The 17,776-nt window shown below is 56.6% G+C and overlaps 1 protein-coding gene across 1 annotated transcript in view; it reads left to right on the top strand.

The window, feature by feature from the left end:
* Syt6 (synaptotagmin 6) overlaps positions 1 to 15,909 on the top strand; it is a 33,455-nt gene extending 17,546 nt beyond the window's left edge. The window contains 4 exon segments of the mRNA XM_042692295.1: positions 5,640 to 5,760; positions 9,339 to 9,510; positions 11,399 to 11,549; positions 15,884 to 15,909. Coding sequence (XP_042548229.1) covers positions 5,640 to 5,760; positions 9,339 to 9,510; positions 11,399 to 11,549; positions 15,884 to 15,901 — 462 coding nt within the window. The 3' untranslated portion in view covers positions 15,902 to 15,909.
* Positions 15,910 to 17,776: the final 1,867 nt, after the last annotated feature.

Consider the following 17,776-nt stretch of genomic DNA (forward strand, 5'->3'; position numbering starts at 1 on the left):
CCGGCCGGCCGTGGGTCTGTCTCCATGAAGCCAGAGTGCCAGCCAAGCATGCAGGGTGGAGGAGACAGAGGAGGCTGGGAAGAGGAGGGGTGGGGTGAGGCAGGGACAGGCTTTGAGGCAGAGTACTCCGGCTGGGGCGCAGCAGGAGGGGGCAGGGGTGTCGGCGGTCCTGCCCAAGGCCACACGTCCTGTGCTGTTCTAAGGCGCCAAACACTAGGAGTGTGGAGTAGGTTTTTCAGTGAGGTCCTGCGTGGGAGCTGGGACAGGAGCTGACCTTGGGCTGGGGTCCACAGTGGGAGGCACCTCCGACACCCTGAGGGCCGCAGGCCAGGCCCTTACCCATGCAGGACCCAAGGAAGCAAGTCAAAGTCCAAGCCAGCACCAGTGGCTCAGCCTGGAATCCATCCACTCGAGAGGCTGAGATCTGAGGACCACAGTTCAAAGCCAGCTGTGCGAAACAGTCCACGAGACTCTTACTGCCAGCTAACCAGCAAGAGGCTAGAAGGGAGATGTGGCTCAAGCAGTAGAGCTCCACTTTGAGCAAAAAAGCCAAGGGGGAGCTTGAGGTCCTGAGTTCAAGCCCCAGAGCAAACCCATAAAATAAAACGGTTGCTTTTGAGCTCCTGAGCCACTTGGCAGGGTTGGAGCCGTCCTGCAGGGCCGGGTGCCCCTGTGGGGGCACTGCCCCTCCCCTCCCCGGGAACCACATGAGGCCAGGAGGGACCGCACACTCTCACCGTGGGTTTTCGCTCCCCCCGCCCCCTGCCCCGGGATGTCCGTGAAGATGCTGGGCCTGGACGCTGATCTCTAAGGGACCAGAATCCCCCAGACTGCTCTGCTCAGCTCCCACCTCGCCCCCTCCCCAGCAGGCCTCCCTCCCTCCCACAGGCCTCCCCCTCCCCACAGGCCCTCCAACCCCCCTCCGCAGGCCTCCCCCCCAAGCCTCCCTCCTGCTCCCTCTCCGCCCACCTTCTCCCAGGAGCAGTGACTCACCGCCCCTGCCAGGACGTGGGAGCAGCTGCACACAAGGCAAGTTCAGAGGGGAGCTGAGGACGAGGACCACCTTGTCCCTCCCCCACTTCCCACCTTGTCCCTTCCTCCCCCCTTCCCACCTTGTCCCTTCCTTTCCTCCCTCCCTTCCCACCTTATCCCTTCCTCCCCCCCTTCCCACCATGTCTTTTCCTTCCCCCCTCTACTTCCCACCTTCTTCCCCTCCCCCCCCCCCCCCCCCCCCCCGCTTCCCACCTGTCCCTTCCTCTACCCGCTTCCGGCTGGCCATCGTCACCTGCTGCAAGACTCAGGCCAAGAGTGCACTGGACAGGGAGGCCGAGGGGTGAGGCCGCTCCTTCCACAGTGGGCCCAAGCGGCCAGAGCACCCAAAGGCCTGGCTATGGACCAGCCATGGCCAGCCTGGCCACGCCCAGCCATGGCCCGGTCACACCCGGCCACCCTGCACTCCCACTGGGCCTGGCAGCACTGTCCCACCCACCATGGACTCACCCCCCCCCCCACGGACTCACACTCAGATCCCACCCACCAGGACTTACACTCACACACACATACACACACACACACACCGCCCACCACGGACTCACATCCCAGTCCACCAGGGACTCACACTCACCCCCCTCCTGCCCACCATGGACTCACACCCCTGTCTACCAGAGACTCACACTCACCCCCCTGCCCACCAGGAACTCACACCATCACTACCACCCACCAGGGACTCACACTCAGCCCCGCCTGTGTGCACAGCAGGTGCTGGGGAGATGGGCCGTGTCTGACTCCCGCCCTCTCTGCCAGCCTCTCATCTGAGGGTCACCAGTCCAGCCGCCTCCACTCAGCCATGCCCCACAGTTCACTTTGCCACGGGGGCTACTGGGCACCCTCCCCAAAGCAAGACACGAGGCCGAGGCGGGGGCGGGAGGGGGAGAACATACCAAGCAGGCCCAGCGCAGCCCGAGGGACGCAGGCAGGGACTGACGGTGGTGCCCACCCGATGGAGGGGAAGCAGGGGGAGGCGCTGCGTGGGGGAGGCGCTGGGGGGGGAGGTGTGGCCATTCTGGGGGAGCCCGCGGATGGGGTCACAGGGATAGAACGGGGGCTCCTACCTCAGGTCCATCCCCAAAGCTGTTGGGAGCCATGTGTCCCCGGCCACCCCAGGTGGGATACAGGTGAGCACATGGGCTTTTAATAACATGCAAGCACCTGGCGCACGGCCCTGGGAGTGAGGCTGGCAGGAAGGCGGGCGCCAGCTCGGAGGGGGCCATGGCGCTCTCCGGGGACAGTCGGTATGCCCTTATGGTGCTGTCCTCTGAGCAGCAGCACCCTGTGGTGCTAACACCCGGTAGATGAGTGTGTGTGTGTGTGTGTGTGTGTGTGTGTGTGTGTGCATGCTCACATGTGTGCGCGCTCGCTCGGACTCCAGTCCTGGGCCTTGAACTCAGGGCCTGGGTGCTGACCCTGAGCTTTTCTGCTCAAGACTGGTGCTCTACCACTTGAGCCACAGCACCACTTCCAGTTTTTTGCTGGCTCATGGGAGATGCGAGTCTCATGGACCTTCCTGTTAAACTCTCCAGGACTTGCCACGTGCCAAACAGTAAAGCACGCCATCCTTGCCCGGCTCTGCCCGGCCTCCCGGTCTGCCCTGCCCTCTGGCCCTGCCCTGCCCCTTCCTGCTAGCACCCACAGTTACGTACAGAGTACTTCTGGGCACACCAGCCTTGCTCCGGCACAAACTGCCTCCCATAACCGTGAACGGAGGCTGCATCGGCTCTCAGGATGCTGTCTCGCCCCTGGGGCCTCTCCTCCAGGCTCCTCAGCCCAGAGTGACTCAGCAGCACTTCCTGCCAGTGCTTCTGGATCCTTCTAGGTCTCCGGTGACGCCTTTGCTAAAGAGGAGAAAAGCCACCAGGCGCTTCATGACTGAGATGCAAGTGTTTTCAAAGAGAGCAGCAGTGGGCTCTCTGGCTCAGCCTGGGCGGACGGACACTGCTGTTGTGCAGATGGTGGCCCGAGAAGACTCCTGGCAAGAAGCCACAAGTAAAGGTGTGGCTTGAGTGGTAGAGGGCCAACCTTGAGTGAAACAGAAACAAATAAAAGCAAGTAAAAAGCAGGGTCCTGGATTTCCAGCTCCAATACTGGCTCAAAAGGACAACCCAGTCCTCCCTGTCCGTCTTGTGCATGCTAGAGCAATACGCACTCTCGCCACTAAGCTGTGCGAAGTGCAAGATGCGGGTGAGGAAAGACTCCATCCAGTGACTTGTGTGAGCTGTGCAGCCTGAGGCACTGCAGGCGGGGGACAGGTGCTGGGGGGGACACTGAGTCAGGGGCAGGCAGGGGACGGGTGCTGGGGGGGACACTGAGTCAGGGGCAGGCGGGGGACGGGTGCTTGGGGGGGGGCAGGCGGGCAGACAGACCCTGAGGTACAGTCAGGTGCAGAATCATCTGGGCCTGGAGAGGCAAAAGTCAACAAATGCACATCAGCCATGCAGAGCAGGGCAGGCAGAGGGGAGGAAAGCAGGCTCAGCTCCTACCAGTCTCGTGCAAGCTGAGCTGCTGTCCTTGTTCAGAAAGCAAACTGCTAAGCACTTGATGCTTCTAAACTTCTCAAGGTGGTCGCTTCTTCCAGGGTTTGGTGGGGCTTGGGACACCTACTTCAGAGGTTTGTGCTAAGGATCCCTGAGAAAAAAACATCAGCAAAGACCTCGGCAGAGGAAAGCAGGCTGCTATTGAAGGATCCCTGGGAGTTTTCTAAAGTAAATAAAGAGAGGTCTGGTCTGGGGCTCACATGTGCAATCCTGGCTAGCTGGAAGGCTTGGGGGTGGGGAGGGGAATGGTGGTTTGTATGGGCAGCAAAGCTTATGAGATCTTAGTTGATGACTGGTTTGGTGGCTGTCTACTAGCAACCTGGGACCAGCCTTATCAGGAAGGTCCATGAGACCCCATTTCAGTGAGGAAACCAGGCCTAATGATGTGTGTTTTGCAATGATGAGAAGCAAAAGTAGGACGACTCGGGGCCAGGTGTGCACCTGGGCAGGAAGTGTGAAACGATGCAAAACAAGTGTGACTCGGTGGATGTTTCTACAGGTCCTGAAGGAGCACTCAGCACCACCAGGAGCTGAGTAAACATAGGGGACAAAGCCCTGATTCTTGATTCTCGCCCCCAGAGCTGCCAGGGGCTCCTGCCCCGAGACTCTGCACGGACAAAGCCCCACATGATGTGGATTGCTGGCACTGCAGGGGCCAGGTTCCTGGGTATTGGAAGGGGGGCTGGTTGTGGAAAGTTCCACCACCCTGGTGGAAGTTCCACGGCTGGGGGCCTTCTGGCACTGAGCCACCTTCCCAGCCCTTGGCTGGGGGCCTTCTGGCACCAGTTCTGGGCTTTGATTGGAGGCCAGGGGTGGTAGGTAGACCAGAAGCATGGGGCAGGAAAGGGAGGGAGCTGACGCCTCCTAGAGGAGAATATGCTCAGGCTAATTCTCGGGTGGGCCAATATTCCAGAAGTTTCCAGTTGGAGGTGGGCTGCCCTGGGAGCCTTGGTGTCTTCCTCAACTCCTCTTTCTCAGAAGTCAGGGAAAACCCAACAGCTACGACTTTCTCCAAGGTCATTTCATATCTCCCTTCTCAGCTGGAAATTTGTCTGCTTGATGTTTTTGACCAACTTCATTTCCTTTTCCTTTTTAATATTCATTTCTCTTTTTAATACTGTGCTGGACCCCATACAATGTAAGTTGCCTAGAGGAAGGGATTTCTCTCCTCTATGCCCCGTATCTAGATCGTGTACTTAGTACATAACAGTACGACTGAGTCAGTGAATTAATACAGGGCACACATAGAAGACTAAAACTTGTTATTTTGAACCAGGGACTTCTGAGGAGTGGAGTTGTACATGACATCTGAAATCAGAGCCTTCCCAAGCCCTGACCCCCTCATCCAGCCTAGCTCTGGGAACCCTAAGGCAGGAAGCACCTCTGTATGGTGGAGTTCCGAGACACCTGCCCCCGCCTCAAGTCGTGGGCGCAGGAGGAAGAGCAGCCTGGCAGGATGCTCTCTGGTACAACAGATGGACACGTTTGCCATCTTCCAAAGAAGGTGGTAGAATTTTGTAGGAAAAGGCGACCTCGTGGCCTGGCCGTGCTGACTCTGCCCCTCGCTGTTTGTTTTTGAAGGTTGATCGAATTAGGGGAAAGGGACAAAACCGATCCAAGGCGGGGCTCAGGCACTGGGTGGGGACGGCTCATTGGTTGGCATTCTCTCCACCCAGAGACGGTGGAGCCCAGAGAGGCCAGGAGGCTGCCACAGTGGAGGCCTGGGTGCCGGCTGAGTGGAGGGGCAGAGTGGAGGGGAGCCGCAGCCTGTGGGCTGAGCACTTGTGCTGCCCAGGACAAGCTGACCACACACCTGGAGGGGGGGGGGGGGCGGAGAGAGCCCGGATGGGGCCAGTCAGACCAGAGCAGACCGCAGGCGACCCAGGCCTGATCGAAACATGAGAAGGGACGTCGCAAGGGGACCTTCTACCCCCGAGACCTGGGATTCCTCACGGATCCCAGGGCCCATGTCCTTAAACTGGTGGCGAGGCTTCCCCACGGCCCTGGAGGGGCGAGGCCCTCACTGCCCTCCTGTCTGCTTCCCTGCAGGAAAGCGTGGACTTGGGAGAGATCATGTTCTCCCTCTGCTACCTGCCCACGGCCGGCAGGCTCACCCTCACCGTGATCAAATGCCGCAACCTGAAGGCCATGGACATCACAGGCTACTCAGGTACTCCCCTTCCCTGTGCCCCCAGACTCCCCCTCCCCCTATGGCCCCCACCAGCCTCTCCCCTCCCCTATTCCCCCCAGCCTCTCCCCTCCCCCATTCCCCCCCAGCCTCTCTCCTCCCCTGTGCTTCCCCAGCCTCTCTCCTCCTCTGTGTCCCCCACCAGCCTCTCCCCTCCCCCTCATGGCCTCCACCAGCCTCCCCCCACCAGCCTCTCCCCTCCCCCTCATGGCCTCCACCAGCCTCCCCCCACCAGCCTCTCCCCTCCCCTGTGGCCACCGTGCTGCCTCCTGGAGTCCAGACAGCAGGCTGTGGGAGTGTGCAGGATGAAGGGCGGTAAACGCCAGTGTTTTGAAGCAGAACACAGCCCCAGCTCCCTGGGCTGGGTCTCCGCAGCCACGGCAGTGGACCCGCGGTGACTGGCGCGCAGGGAAGGCTGACTTCAGCCCACTGCGCCAGTGTGCTCAGCCTGGGCCACGGGCACATGGCAGAGGAGACCCGACCTCAGAGCAGGAAGCCAAGAGGAGGGGGGTGGGGCTGAGGTCCTGTAGCAACCAGACCCCGCCCATGGCCTGGCTTCCTTCCATTAGTCCACACATCCAGAAGGTTCTACCACCGGGCCAGTAGCACCAGGGCTAGGCTCAGACCTTCAGGCGTGGCCTTTGAAACATCCGCCATCCAGGCCACAGGTGTTTCTTGGTCTGGGAGATGGGAACGCTACTGCCTGCATTGATTGTACTCAGAATAAGTGAGCAAATCCAGGGAGATGCTAAGCGGTGTCCCAGGACATCATAAGCACTGGGTGGATCACTGGTAGAGGGGAGAGGAGGGAGGGAGGGAAGAGGGTGACGGAGGGGCAGAGGGGAGGAGGCTCAGCTCACAGTTTTCGTGCAGAGGAGGGAAAGGAGCAGGAGACACACTCAGGACAGTCTTCTCCATTTCTGCACTGGCCCGGACCTCCAAAAGGGTCACATGGAGTGGCTCCAATAAATGTCTGCCCTCCGCCCAGGCTTGGGCTGCAAACACGCTAAAAAGGAGGCAGGGGTGGAGAGCAGCTGCAGAAGCCTGTGTGCTGGGCATGGTGTCAGGGCGTACCTGCATACGCACGTGTGCGCACACGTACACATATACACACATGCACACATAGACACAGGTGTGTGCACATGCTTTCTTTATGGTAAGGAGGGCCCTCCGGGAGCTGGCGGGTGTCAGGGCAGGAGCTTGAAGCTTGTGAGCTGAAAGCTCGCTGGGGAGGGCGGAGGCTGCAGGTAGACTGCCTGTGAGGATGCGCAGCCTGGGAAAGGCCCCATTTGTCTCCTCCAGGAAGCCCTCCTCTGATGTCCATGTCCTGGGTCACACCACCCCGGAGGCGCCCCTCAACTCCTATGGAATCTGCCCCACACCCCCTTGCCTTTACTGTGTGTTTCCTGGAAAGCTCTTAAGTATGAGCACAGATGCCACAAAGCGGTCATGGTGGGCCAGGCTCAGGGACTATGCCTGTCATCCTAGCTTCAGGAGGCTGAAATCTGAGGATCAGGGTTTGAAGCCAGCTGAGAAGGGAATTCTGTGAGACTCTAGTTAACCACCAAAAAGCCAAAAATGGATCTATGGCTAAAGTGATAGAGCCACGGGATTCAGCAGTAAAGCTCAAAGACAGGTAACCAGGCTCTAAGTTCAAGCCCTAGTACTGGCAGACACACACACACACACACACACACACACACACACACACACACACACACACACACACACACAGACAAAATCCCCCGAAAATCCCGAAGGGTGTCTCACAAAGCAGCAGAGTGCAAGAGCAGGCTGGTTAAAATTCCTTGCTGCCTCCCCCAGTTTCTTTGAAAACCTAAGCTCTCTCATGGTCTGGGAAGGTGGCTCAGTAGTAGAGTGCTTGCCTTGCATGCATGAAGCCCTGGGTTCGATTCTTCAGCACCATATAAGCAGAAAAAGCAGGAAGTGGCGCTATGGCTCAAGTGGTAGAGGGCTAACCTGAGCTGAAGAGCTGAGGGACAGTGCTCAGGCCCACAGTTCAGGCCCACAGTTCAGGCCCACAACCGACAAAAAAAAAAAAGAAAGAAAGAAAACCTAAGCTCTCCAAGGCTGAGCATGGAGCTCATCCAGTTACCTGTGGACACACCTTCATCTAGTCGCCTAACCGTTAACCCTAAGCCCTAACCCTAACTCTAACCCCTAATTCTTACCCTAACCCCAACCCCAACCCTCATTCGGTTGCCTGTAGGAAAGCCTTCAACGCTTGGCCTTCTGGGTAGGGCTGAGGTTTCTCTTCTTCATACTGAACTGCATGTCAGGGGCCATGAGTCCGGGAGGCTTTTGCACAGGAGGCAGGGCTGCACCCTCGGGATTGCAGGGTGGGAGGGCATTGGACTTAGCCCACACCTGCCCATGCACACAGCCTGGACAAGGTGCCAGCCCCTCTGTGTCTGAAAGCTGTTATTACCTGTGGGTCATCTTCACCCTTCTTGAGCTGGAAGCGTAAATACTAATTATGATGGTGACCAAAACACCTGTGCCATGCGATACACTAGGTGTCCCTTCATCTGGATGAGTAGAAAATTTCAGGGTAGGAAGAGGACATGAAATCCCTATTCAGAAAAACAGAATGGAGAGCCACCCTTGGGAGGCACACAGACATTTCAGTAACAAGACAGTTGCTAGCAGCGTGGAGACAGTCCAAGACACCATGGAGAAAGCCTACCAGCCTGGCCCTCCCCCAGGGAGGACTCCCTCACCCTCCCGGCCACAGCTCCTTCCACTCCACAGCTCAGAAGTGGCCAGGACCTGACTTCCAGGGGAGCAGAAAGCAGGCTGCATCCCCTTCCTGCTGACAAATGCAAATGAGAGTATTGAGATATGGGGACCCGGTGTAAACAGCGTGCGGCAGCAGCTGTTCATGTCGCTCTGACTCCAGGGTGTGCCTTCAGCATCATGGAGGCCTTTTTGTTACCCCCTTGATCCTTTGCTCAGCAATGCTGGTGAAAACCTCCAGGAAAAACTGTCTCCAAACACATGAGAGAAATATGGGGTCACCTGTCACCCTGGCTACCTGGGAGGCTAAGAGCTGAGGCTCACAGCCTGAATCCAAGCCCACAGAGCAAAATACATGAAATTCTTCAGTTTATCAGCAAAAAGCCAGAAGTGGAGGTGTGGCTCAAGTGGTAGAGCACCCACCTTGAGTTGAGAGACAGTGCAAGGGACAGGCAAGAACAAAAGGAGGAGAGGAAGAGGAAGAAGGGAAGGAATGAAGGAAGGAATAAAGGAAAGAAGGAAGGGAGGGAGGGAAGAGAAGAAAAGCCAGGCGCTGTGGGACAGAGGTGCAGGTCTGGGGCATGGGCAGCGCGTGTCTGGTCAGGCTGCATCTCTATTAGTACCTCACAAGAGTAAAGATGCCAGTGCCTCCTCAGAGACAGGTGTGCACACAGGTAACTTCAAGTGGCTTTGTTTTTCTCTCTCTCTCTCACACACACACACACACACACAGAGTCAGCCCTCTGTGGCAAACAATGCTCAGGACACACCCTCTCTCCTTCACTCCGTTCCTGTCTGCACAGACCCCTATGTCAAGGTGTCCCTGCTGTGTGACGGCCGGAGGTTGAAGAAGAAGAAAACCACCATAAAGAAGAACACGCTCAACCCCGTCTACAATGAGGCAGTCATCTTTGACATTCCTCCGGAGAACATGGATCAAGTGAGCCTGCTCATCTCGGTCATGGACTACGACAGGTACGTGCAGCCCAGCCCCAGGGACACGGCTCCTGCCTCCACCCTGGGGCAGCACAGGCTTCTTGGCCTAGGACCCGGAGTTTGGGGTGCAGGTTCTGCCACCCGAAGGGACAGGGACTTGAGGGGACCACGCGGGCCTCGGCTTCCCTCCCGGTGGCCTGTTTCCACCCATCTCTTCCCGTTGTCCCAGGTGGCGCCGTGACCACCGGCCGTCCTTTAACACGCCTCTCTGGCAAGCCCCACACCTGTGGCTCACACCTGTCATCCCAGCTACTCAGGAGGCTGAGATCTGAGGAGGACCATTCAGAGCTGACCTGGACAGGAAAGTCTGTGAGATGCTTATCTAATTAACCAACAAAAAGCTGGGCATGGCTGGAGTTCAAGTAGTTTGGGTTTAGCCCGGAGCATAGCAGCCAAGCAAGGGAATGTAGAAGCCAAGCAAGGACTTAGAACACCACCACCGACAAGATCGGTCCCTACCACCTCGGCCCCAAATAGCCTCAGGCGAATTCTGCCCCGACTCTGCCAATTGACTAAAAACACATCTTCCTGAACACATTCCTCAGCTCTACATCTCTGAAGATGGGTCATGGCTGTGTCCTTCCCCTGGGCTCCCACGACTTTCCGCCACCAGACCCACCACGCCTCCCAGCCCCGGTCCTCTTCAAGGGTGTTTTTTTCTCATTTTTGATTCTGCTTCCCATCAAGGCTGCCTCAAAAGCACTGCCCAGCCACTGCCCCTCATGATTCCCTCTCTCCAACTGTCCCTTAATAGAAGGATACTGAGATCTGCGCTAATTCCCTGTCCTGGATTTTTTTTTTTCTTTACTGCGGGGATAGTTCTAGGATTTGAACTCTAGGTCTTGCTCTCTTGCCTGGCTTTTTCTGCTCCACGCTGCTGCCACTCTACCACTTGAGCTACAGCTCCACTTCTGGCTTTTTTTTTTTTCTTTTTTGCCAGTCCTGGGGCTTGAACTCTGGGCCTGGGCGCTGACCCTGAGCTTCTTTTGCTCAAGGCTAATGCGCTTGAGCCACAGCGCCATGTCCAGCCTTTGAAAGTCGTTTATTGGATATCTTTTTTTTTTGGTCAGTTGTGGGGCCTGAACTCTAGGTTTGGACACTGTCCCTCAGCTCTTTAGCTCAAGGCAAGCATTCTACCACTTGAGCCACAGCGCCATTTCCGACTTTTTCTGCTTATATGGTGCTGAGGAATTGAACCCAGGGCCTCATGCATTCGAGGCAAGCACTCTACCACTGAGCCACCTTCCCAGCCCGAAAGTCTTTTATTGGAGATAAGAGCCTTTTGGACTTTCCTGCCCGGGCTGGCTTCGAACCACAATGGAGCTAGGATTACAGGCGTGAGCCACCAGCACCTGGCCACTTCTGGAGTTTCACTGGTTAATTGGACACAACAGTGTCTCAAATCATCTGCGTGGGCTGCTTTCGAACCTGTATCCTCAGATCTCAGCCTCCCAGCTAGCTAGGATTACAGGTGTGGCACTGGTGCCCAGCTTCAGTCCTGGATTTTGAACACAAGTTCTCAGGCCCCTTGACTAATGTTACTTGAATGGTAATGGATGCTCTTGCTGAGTGAATAAATCACGGCTCGGGGAGGAGAAATGGCTCTCGGCATTATCTCTCGTTAACAGATTCTCTCGCAGTCCTGCTGTCTCTGGCTATGAAGGGCTGGTCAGGTCACAAGGTGAGAGGCCATCGGTCCCTGGGGTTCCAGGCAAGCCCGTGGCCCTCGCTTATCTCCCTGTGTCTGATGGAGGTCGAGCAGCCTCACAGGCTCCAACCTCCCAGGCCAGCCCAGTGTTGGCCTATAGCGCTCACCCTTCTGCCCGAGAGCTGCCTGGTGGCCAACGGCGGGGTCTGTCTTCCGCAGAGTGGGCCACAACGAGATCATCGGGGTGTGCAGCGTGGGGACCAGTGCCGAAGGCCTGGGCAGGGACCACTGGAACGAGATGCTGGCCTACCCCCGGAAGCCCATCGCCCACTGGCACTCCCTGGTGGAGGTAAAGAAATCCTTCAAAGAGGTGGGTGAGGCTGCCTGCCCGGCGCGTTGGCCGCTTGGCATTGTGGGCTGAGAATGGCAGCCATGGGGCATCCGGGGCATCGGCGGGAGGGGCACAGGGCCACGTGCTCCTCCGCATAACGGGCGCTGGGGAGGCGGAGGCTGCCTGATGGGGCCCCTGACATGGGATGTTTCACAAGCAATCCTGGAGGTTGTCTTGTTTTCTGTTGTTCTGTGTTGGTACTGGGGCCTGTTGGAATTCAGGGCCTGGGCACTGCCCCTGAGCTTTTTCACTTATTGCTAGTGCTCTACCACGGCACCACTAACGGCTTTTTGCTAATTAAGTGAAGAGTCTCGTGGACTTTCCTGCCTGATCCTCAGATCTCAGCCTCCTGAGTAGCTAGGCTCATAGGTGTGAGCCACCGGCACCCGGCCAATGCTGATTTCTTAATGGGAAAATTTAAACCTTGAAAAAGCCTTCCCAGCAAGCCACTGCCGGGCCTGAAAGCCTCCTCAGAGCCCCTGAGTTAGTCCTTTAGGATGCACCCCAGAGGGGAGTGAGATCAGAACCTGGGCAGGAACTCCCACCATCAGAACACCCAGCTCCCCAGGCCCGAGCCAGGCTGAGTTTGGCATTTCCTCTGTGGATAGATGGCAGGTCGACCGCCAGAGAGCAGCTCTCTCCTTGCACGAAAGACTTCACATTCTTTCCCGAGAGGCACTGCTGTCTAGTGGAGTCCCCGGCCAGGCTAGCAGAGGCTGTGGCTCCATTTTTTCCCCCTCCTGGCTTGCTATGCATGCTCCTGGCTTGCTATGTACGCTGGAGCCCAGGGCTTCTCCTCTGTCAGGAAAACATCCCTTTAGCTGGGCACCAGTGGCTCCTGCCTATAATCTCAGCTACTCAGGAGACTGAGATCCTAGGATTGCAGTTCAGAGCTTGAGCAGGAAAGTTTGTGAGATACTCATCTTCAATTAACCAGCAAAAAGCCAGAAATGAAGCTGTGGTTCAAGTGGTAGAATACCAGCCTGCAGTGAAAAAGCTAAAGGACAGCACTCAGATCCTGAATTCAAGCCTTAGTACTGGCATGCATGCACGCACCACAAAGAAGATAGAGGAGGAGGAAGGAAGGAGGGAGGGAGGGTGGAAGGAAGGAAGGAAGGAAGGAAGGAAAATGTCTCTTTGAGTGACATCAACGCTTGTCCCACTTGCCACACCTGACCAATTTAGATCCTGTGGTGAGCTCTTGGCCTGCATTTCTTGAGTAGATTGGGTTCAGGCAGTCAGATCAGGCTGAGCCTCTGCTTCGAATCACAGCCCTGTCTATATAAAAAGCCAGATGCTGTACAGCAACCCATAGAGAATCGAATACCAAAACAAAGGCCTTTTTTGTTTTGGTGCTGGTGTTTGGGCTTGAACTCAGGGTCTGGGTGCTGTCCCTGAGCTCAAACCTGGTGCTCTACCACTTGAGCCACTGCGCCACTTCTGACTCTTTTTTTTTTCTTTTTGGGTCCGGTCGTGGGGCCTGAACTCTGGGCCTGGGTGCTGTCCCTCAGCTCTTCAGCTCAAGGCTAGCGCTCTACCACTTGAGTCACAGCGCCACTTCCGGGTTTTTTCTTTTTTGCTTATGTGGTGCTGAGGAATTGAACCCAGGGCCTCAGGCAAGCAAGGCAAGCGCTCTACCACTGAGCCAACTTCCTAGCCCCTGACTCTTTTTTTTTTTGTGGTAGTTTTAGTGCAGATAAGAGTCTCACGGACTTTCCTGCCCAGGCTGGCTTGGAACCATGATCCTCAGATCTCAGCCTCCTGAGTAGCTGGGATGACAGGCGTGAGCCACCTGCGCCTGGAAAAAAAGAGTGTTTGGTGGGCACGGGGCCCTTCCACCAAAGCTTAAAGCAGAGGCGCCTTTAAAAAGTGCAGAAAATGTCCACCCAGCCAAGGACCCCAGGGCCGTTCTCAGCCTCCCCCCGACCCCCACAAGCCCTGGATGAGGCTGCTGCACAGCCCTGTGTGCCATGAGCCCAGCTGGCGGCCCTGGGCAGGCTGCAGCCAGCCTTCAGTCCTCAGCGTCTGTTGAGGGGGCTTTGGAGGTGGGCATGGGGCTGTGAGAGTCCAGGCGGCCGCTGCCCGCCCCGGGCTTTGACTCTGGGTTGGTGAGGGGTAGGCCTGTCCCCTCACCTTTCCCAGGCCCAGCCGCAAGGGCTGGCTGCCTTCCTTCACATGTGGGGCAGATCCTGCACCCCTGATGTCTGGCTAGCCTCAGCAAAGGAAGCGTGTGGCAGGAGAAATGGAGCGCAGCGCGCTCTGGTGCCAGGCCTGGGCCCCCAGGATCCTGATAAGTGCAATCTAATTAGTCCACATAATTGATTCCAAGTCTGTGTCTTTGAGAACTCTGACTCACTCGTCTTGACAAAAGAGAAAGATAAAGTAGAATAGAGCCCTTGAAAATGAATATTTGGTGAGGCAGTCGAGTTAACGGTCCGCGGAAAACAAAAAGATTAAATTGATTCATATCCCTCGGCTTTACTTTTTTTCATCACCTGGCCCTGGAGTGAGCGATCAAGTGTGCACAGGACTGCCCCCCCCTTCACACACACATTTCTTCCTCCGATGATCATTTCTCTGCACAAAGAAGCTGAAAATGACATCCGTCTTGGCAACGGAGGATTTCAGCAGTAGGGACTGGTATGCAGTCTTCATGGACACTTTTATTAAAATGCATCTATACATCTAGGTGAGGGCTTGTGGTTCACACCTGTAGCACTAACTGCTCAGGAGGCTGAGCTGTGAGGACTACGATTTGCAGCCAGCCTGGGCAGGAAGTCTGTAAGACTCTTATCTCCCGTTAACCAGCAAATAACTGGAAGTGCAGCTGTGGCTTAAGTGGCAGAGTGCTAGCCAGGGGCAGAAAAGCCAGGTAAGGATAGCACAAGGCCCTGGGTTCAAGCCCCAGTACACTAACACACACACACACACACACACACACACACACACACACTGACACACACACACACAACCTCAGCAGGCTAACATGAACTAACACTCCTGTGTGTTCACATAGCTGTATCCTCAACTATCCTCACCGCTCACCTGCCTCCTCTTTGCTCAGTCCCAACGCTAAGAGCCTTGCTCTTGGAGGTTGGATCTCCCTCCCAGCCACACCATCCATAAAGAAATCTTCTCCAGTGCCAGGAAGATAAATGACCTCATATCTGTAAAGCACTCCATGTGTATCTTGTACCTTTCCTAGCTGAGTTTCAAGTGCTGTGATCATTTCTCTTTTTATTAATAGGAACAGAGGGCATCAAACTGGCTTGCCTGTTAGGGGTTTAAAATAAGGTTGAGGGAAACAAATTCATTGAGAAAGTATTTTCCCCTGCTGGGATCTCCTGTGAATAAAAATGCATTAAGCCACATCCAGCTCCTGCCCAGCTACATATTAGCCCATTTCTTCCCACATTCCTCCTTGGCACGGCGTGGCCATCATCCACATCTCCACACGCAGAGCCGGGTGGCCGGGCTCCTCTCCAGCTTTATTGCAAGGGGCCACGTTCAGATCGCCCGCTGTAGATTTCTGTGTGGGTCACAGCTGCGGTTTGGCCTCAGGACCTTGCGCTCTTGCTTAGCTTTTTTTTGCCTGATACTGATGTTCTTCACTTGAGCCATCACTCCACTTCTGACTTTTTGCTGGTTCATTGGAGATTAAGAATCTCATAGACTTTCCCACCCCGGCTGGCTTTGAACCACGATCCTCAGTGTTAGCCCCAGAATTTGCTAGGATAACAGGTATGAGCTGCGGCCCTGGCTTTCCATAGATTTTACATTTCAATAGAAGACCTTGGCACACAGCTGCCTGGGAACGGTAACCTTGCTGTTGGTGGGGGACAAGGTCTTTGCTTTCCCAGAGCCACCTGGATGTGCATTCTAGAATTATCCACCTCTCCATTCATGCACTAAGCTCCTCCCTTGGTTTATCATCACAGGAAAACTTGAGGCCTTAGCCGACAATCCATGTTCTTTCTCCATTCATTCCAGATAAACAGTTACGCTCTGTGCGGCTATCCTGGGAGGAGTATAGGACAGAGGTGCTCTGTGTAGCATTTTGTAGCATTTTGTGTTTCCCGCTCTGGGCTGGACAGTTGATCCAGTTGTCTCTGTGGCCTGTGATCCGGAGAGGAGCGAGCAGTGACCGGGTGCCTCTTGCTGACCATCGAAGGCGGTCACCTAGCTCCACACAGCAGGATCTGCTGGCAAGAGCATTCCTCACGGTCTCACACCACTTCAGGGTGTGCAGACTTGAGGCAGAAGGCCCAGGGGCCCAGGGGCCAGGCGCTTATTGATTGCCCGTATCTCACCAGGGAACCCCTCGGTTGTGATTTCATTCACGCGGATGCTGCAAGCAGAGGGACTGCACCGGAGTTAGGAGTAAGTACCTGGAGTCAGGCCATTGGTTGCGCTTCATCTCCTCCCTCCCCGCAGCTCGCCCCGCACCGTGGCAGGATGGAGCGGAAGGGGCCAGAAGACCCGGCTCTGTGGCCAGGCTCTCTCTGCTCCTCACTGGCCGTCTCAACCTCTGTGTCTTTGCTTTCTTACCTGTAAGAGAGCGGGCAGGCTTTCCATGCGCCAGTGCTAGGGCTTGACCTCAGGGTCTGGGCGCTGTCCCTTAGCTTTTTCACTCAAGGCTGGTGCTCTACACGCTTGAGCCACAGCGCCACTTTGGGTTTTCTGCTGGTTCATTGGAGATAAGAGTCTCATGGGCTTTCCTGTCTGGGCTGGCTTTGAAACACGATCCTCAGATCTCAGCCTCCCGAGTAGCTGGGATGACAGGTATGAGCCACCACTCGCTCCCGGCCCCCTCCAGTCTGGCCCAGTGGGGTTGGGCAGGTCTAGGTCACGTGGTGGCAGCCGAGGGTCAGCTGTGAGCCTTCAGGCTGGTGTGCTCAGGAAGTGTGAAGGCCCTTGAGGGGAGCGTGGAGGCTGAGCTTGGGGCTGCTGCTGGACGTTGTCCTGCTGGTCTGGCATCTCCTTGGCTCTGTGGCTGTTCTATGGATGACAGAAGGTTTACCCTCAGATAGCTTAGCTCTGTCTGGACATGGCTGCCAGACGCCGGCCATCCTCCTGCTTCCAAACCCAGGCTGCACTTCTCAGCCCACCCTTCCCCAGGCGAGATGAGAGGCAGGCACCTGTGGCAGGAGGACCATCTGACCACTTACCCGAGCTCTGTCTCCCTCCTTCCTCCCCCACAACAAGGACAGGAGTTGCAGTGGGAGACACTGGCTCTGCGAACCTAGGCCACCCCCAGACAGGTCAAGAACGGTCCAGGACTGAGTTCCTTGCCCTGGAGACGGGGCGGGGCAGGGCCTGGCTTTTCCACTCCAGGCTCCAGCCCATCAGTCCCGGAGCTCCTGTCCGTCATGCATCACCATGTGTACTTCCACAGTGGGCTAGAGGCCTGCAGGGGGCATGGGTTTGCGAGGAGAAAGCTGGGGAGGAAGAAGATGGGCCACCTACCTCCCCTCCCTCCCCCTGCAAGCCGGGTGCAAATACCGGAGCACATATCAAGACTGGAGAGCCAAGGCTCTCCGGGGGTTCTCCGTGGCACTAACGGCTGCCAGACAAACTGCAAATAATGCCTGCATGGGATCAGGGCAGTGAGGCCTCACTGTCCACACGCTGGTAGCGTCATCTGTTCACAGCAAGAACAGTGCTGGACGTGCACAGAAATGGTCCACCACGGCAGCTCCTTAACACACGCACACATGCACACACGTGAGTACATACACACATGCACACACGCAGTACACATGCATGCATGCACACATGCACACACATCACGTTGTGAAGAAAGCCAGACAAGGCAGTCCTGGCCTTCCTCCCAGTTCTGCACAGCAGACAGCAAGTCCACGTTGCCTGCCAGGAGCCCAGGGCGTGGCCGGGGTGGGGTTGGAGTGGAAGCGTTAGCTTTGTGGCCTTCGGTAACTGGGTTTCCTCCTCTGCAGTGGCAGGGCCGAGCCGCCAGCTTCGACAGCGAGAGTTCGAGCCCATCGCCAAAGCCGCCTCTGATGCCGTGAGGGCGGCCGGCCGCGCCGCCCACTCCCCCGTGTCCTGTCTGCACTCGCCAGTGTCAGCGTCTAAGCGGTGTCTATGCAGCTGCTCCTGGCAGCGCTGGCCCAACGTCCATCCTGCGGCTAGATCCGTCCTCGTCTTTCCTGTCTCCCAAGGTGATGTTGTTGTGGTTTTTGACTTTGTAT

Source organism: Dipodomys spectabilis, unplaced genomic scaffold, assembly GCF_019054845.1.
Source record: "Dipodomys spectabilis isolate Male_0828 unplaced genomic scaffold, ASM1905484v1 ptg000148l, whole genome shotgun sequence".
Classification (NCBI taxonomy): Eukaryota; Metazoa; Chordata; class Mammalia; order Rodentia; family Heteromyidae; genus Dipodomys; species Dipodomys spectabilis.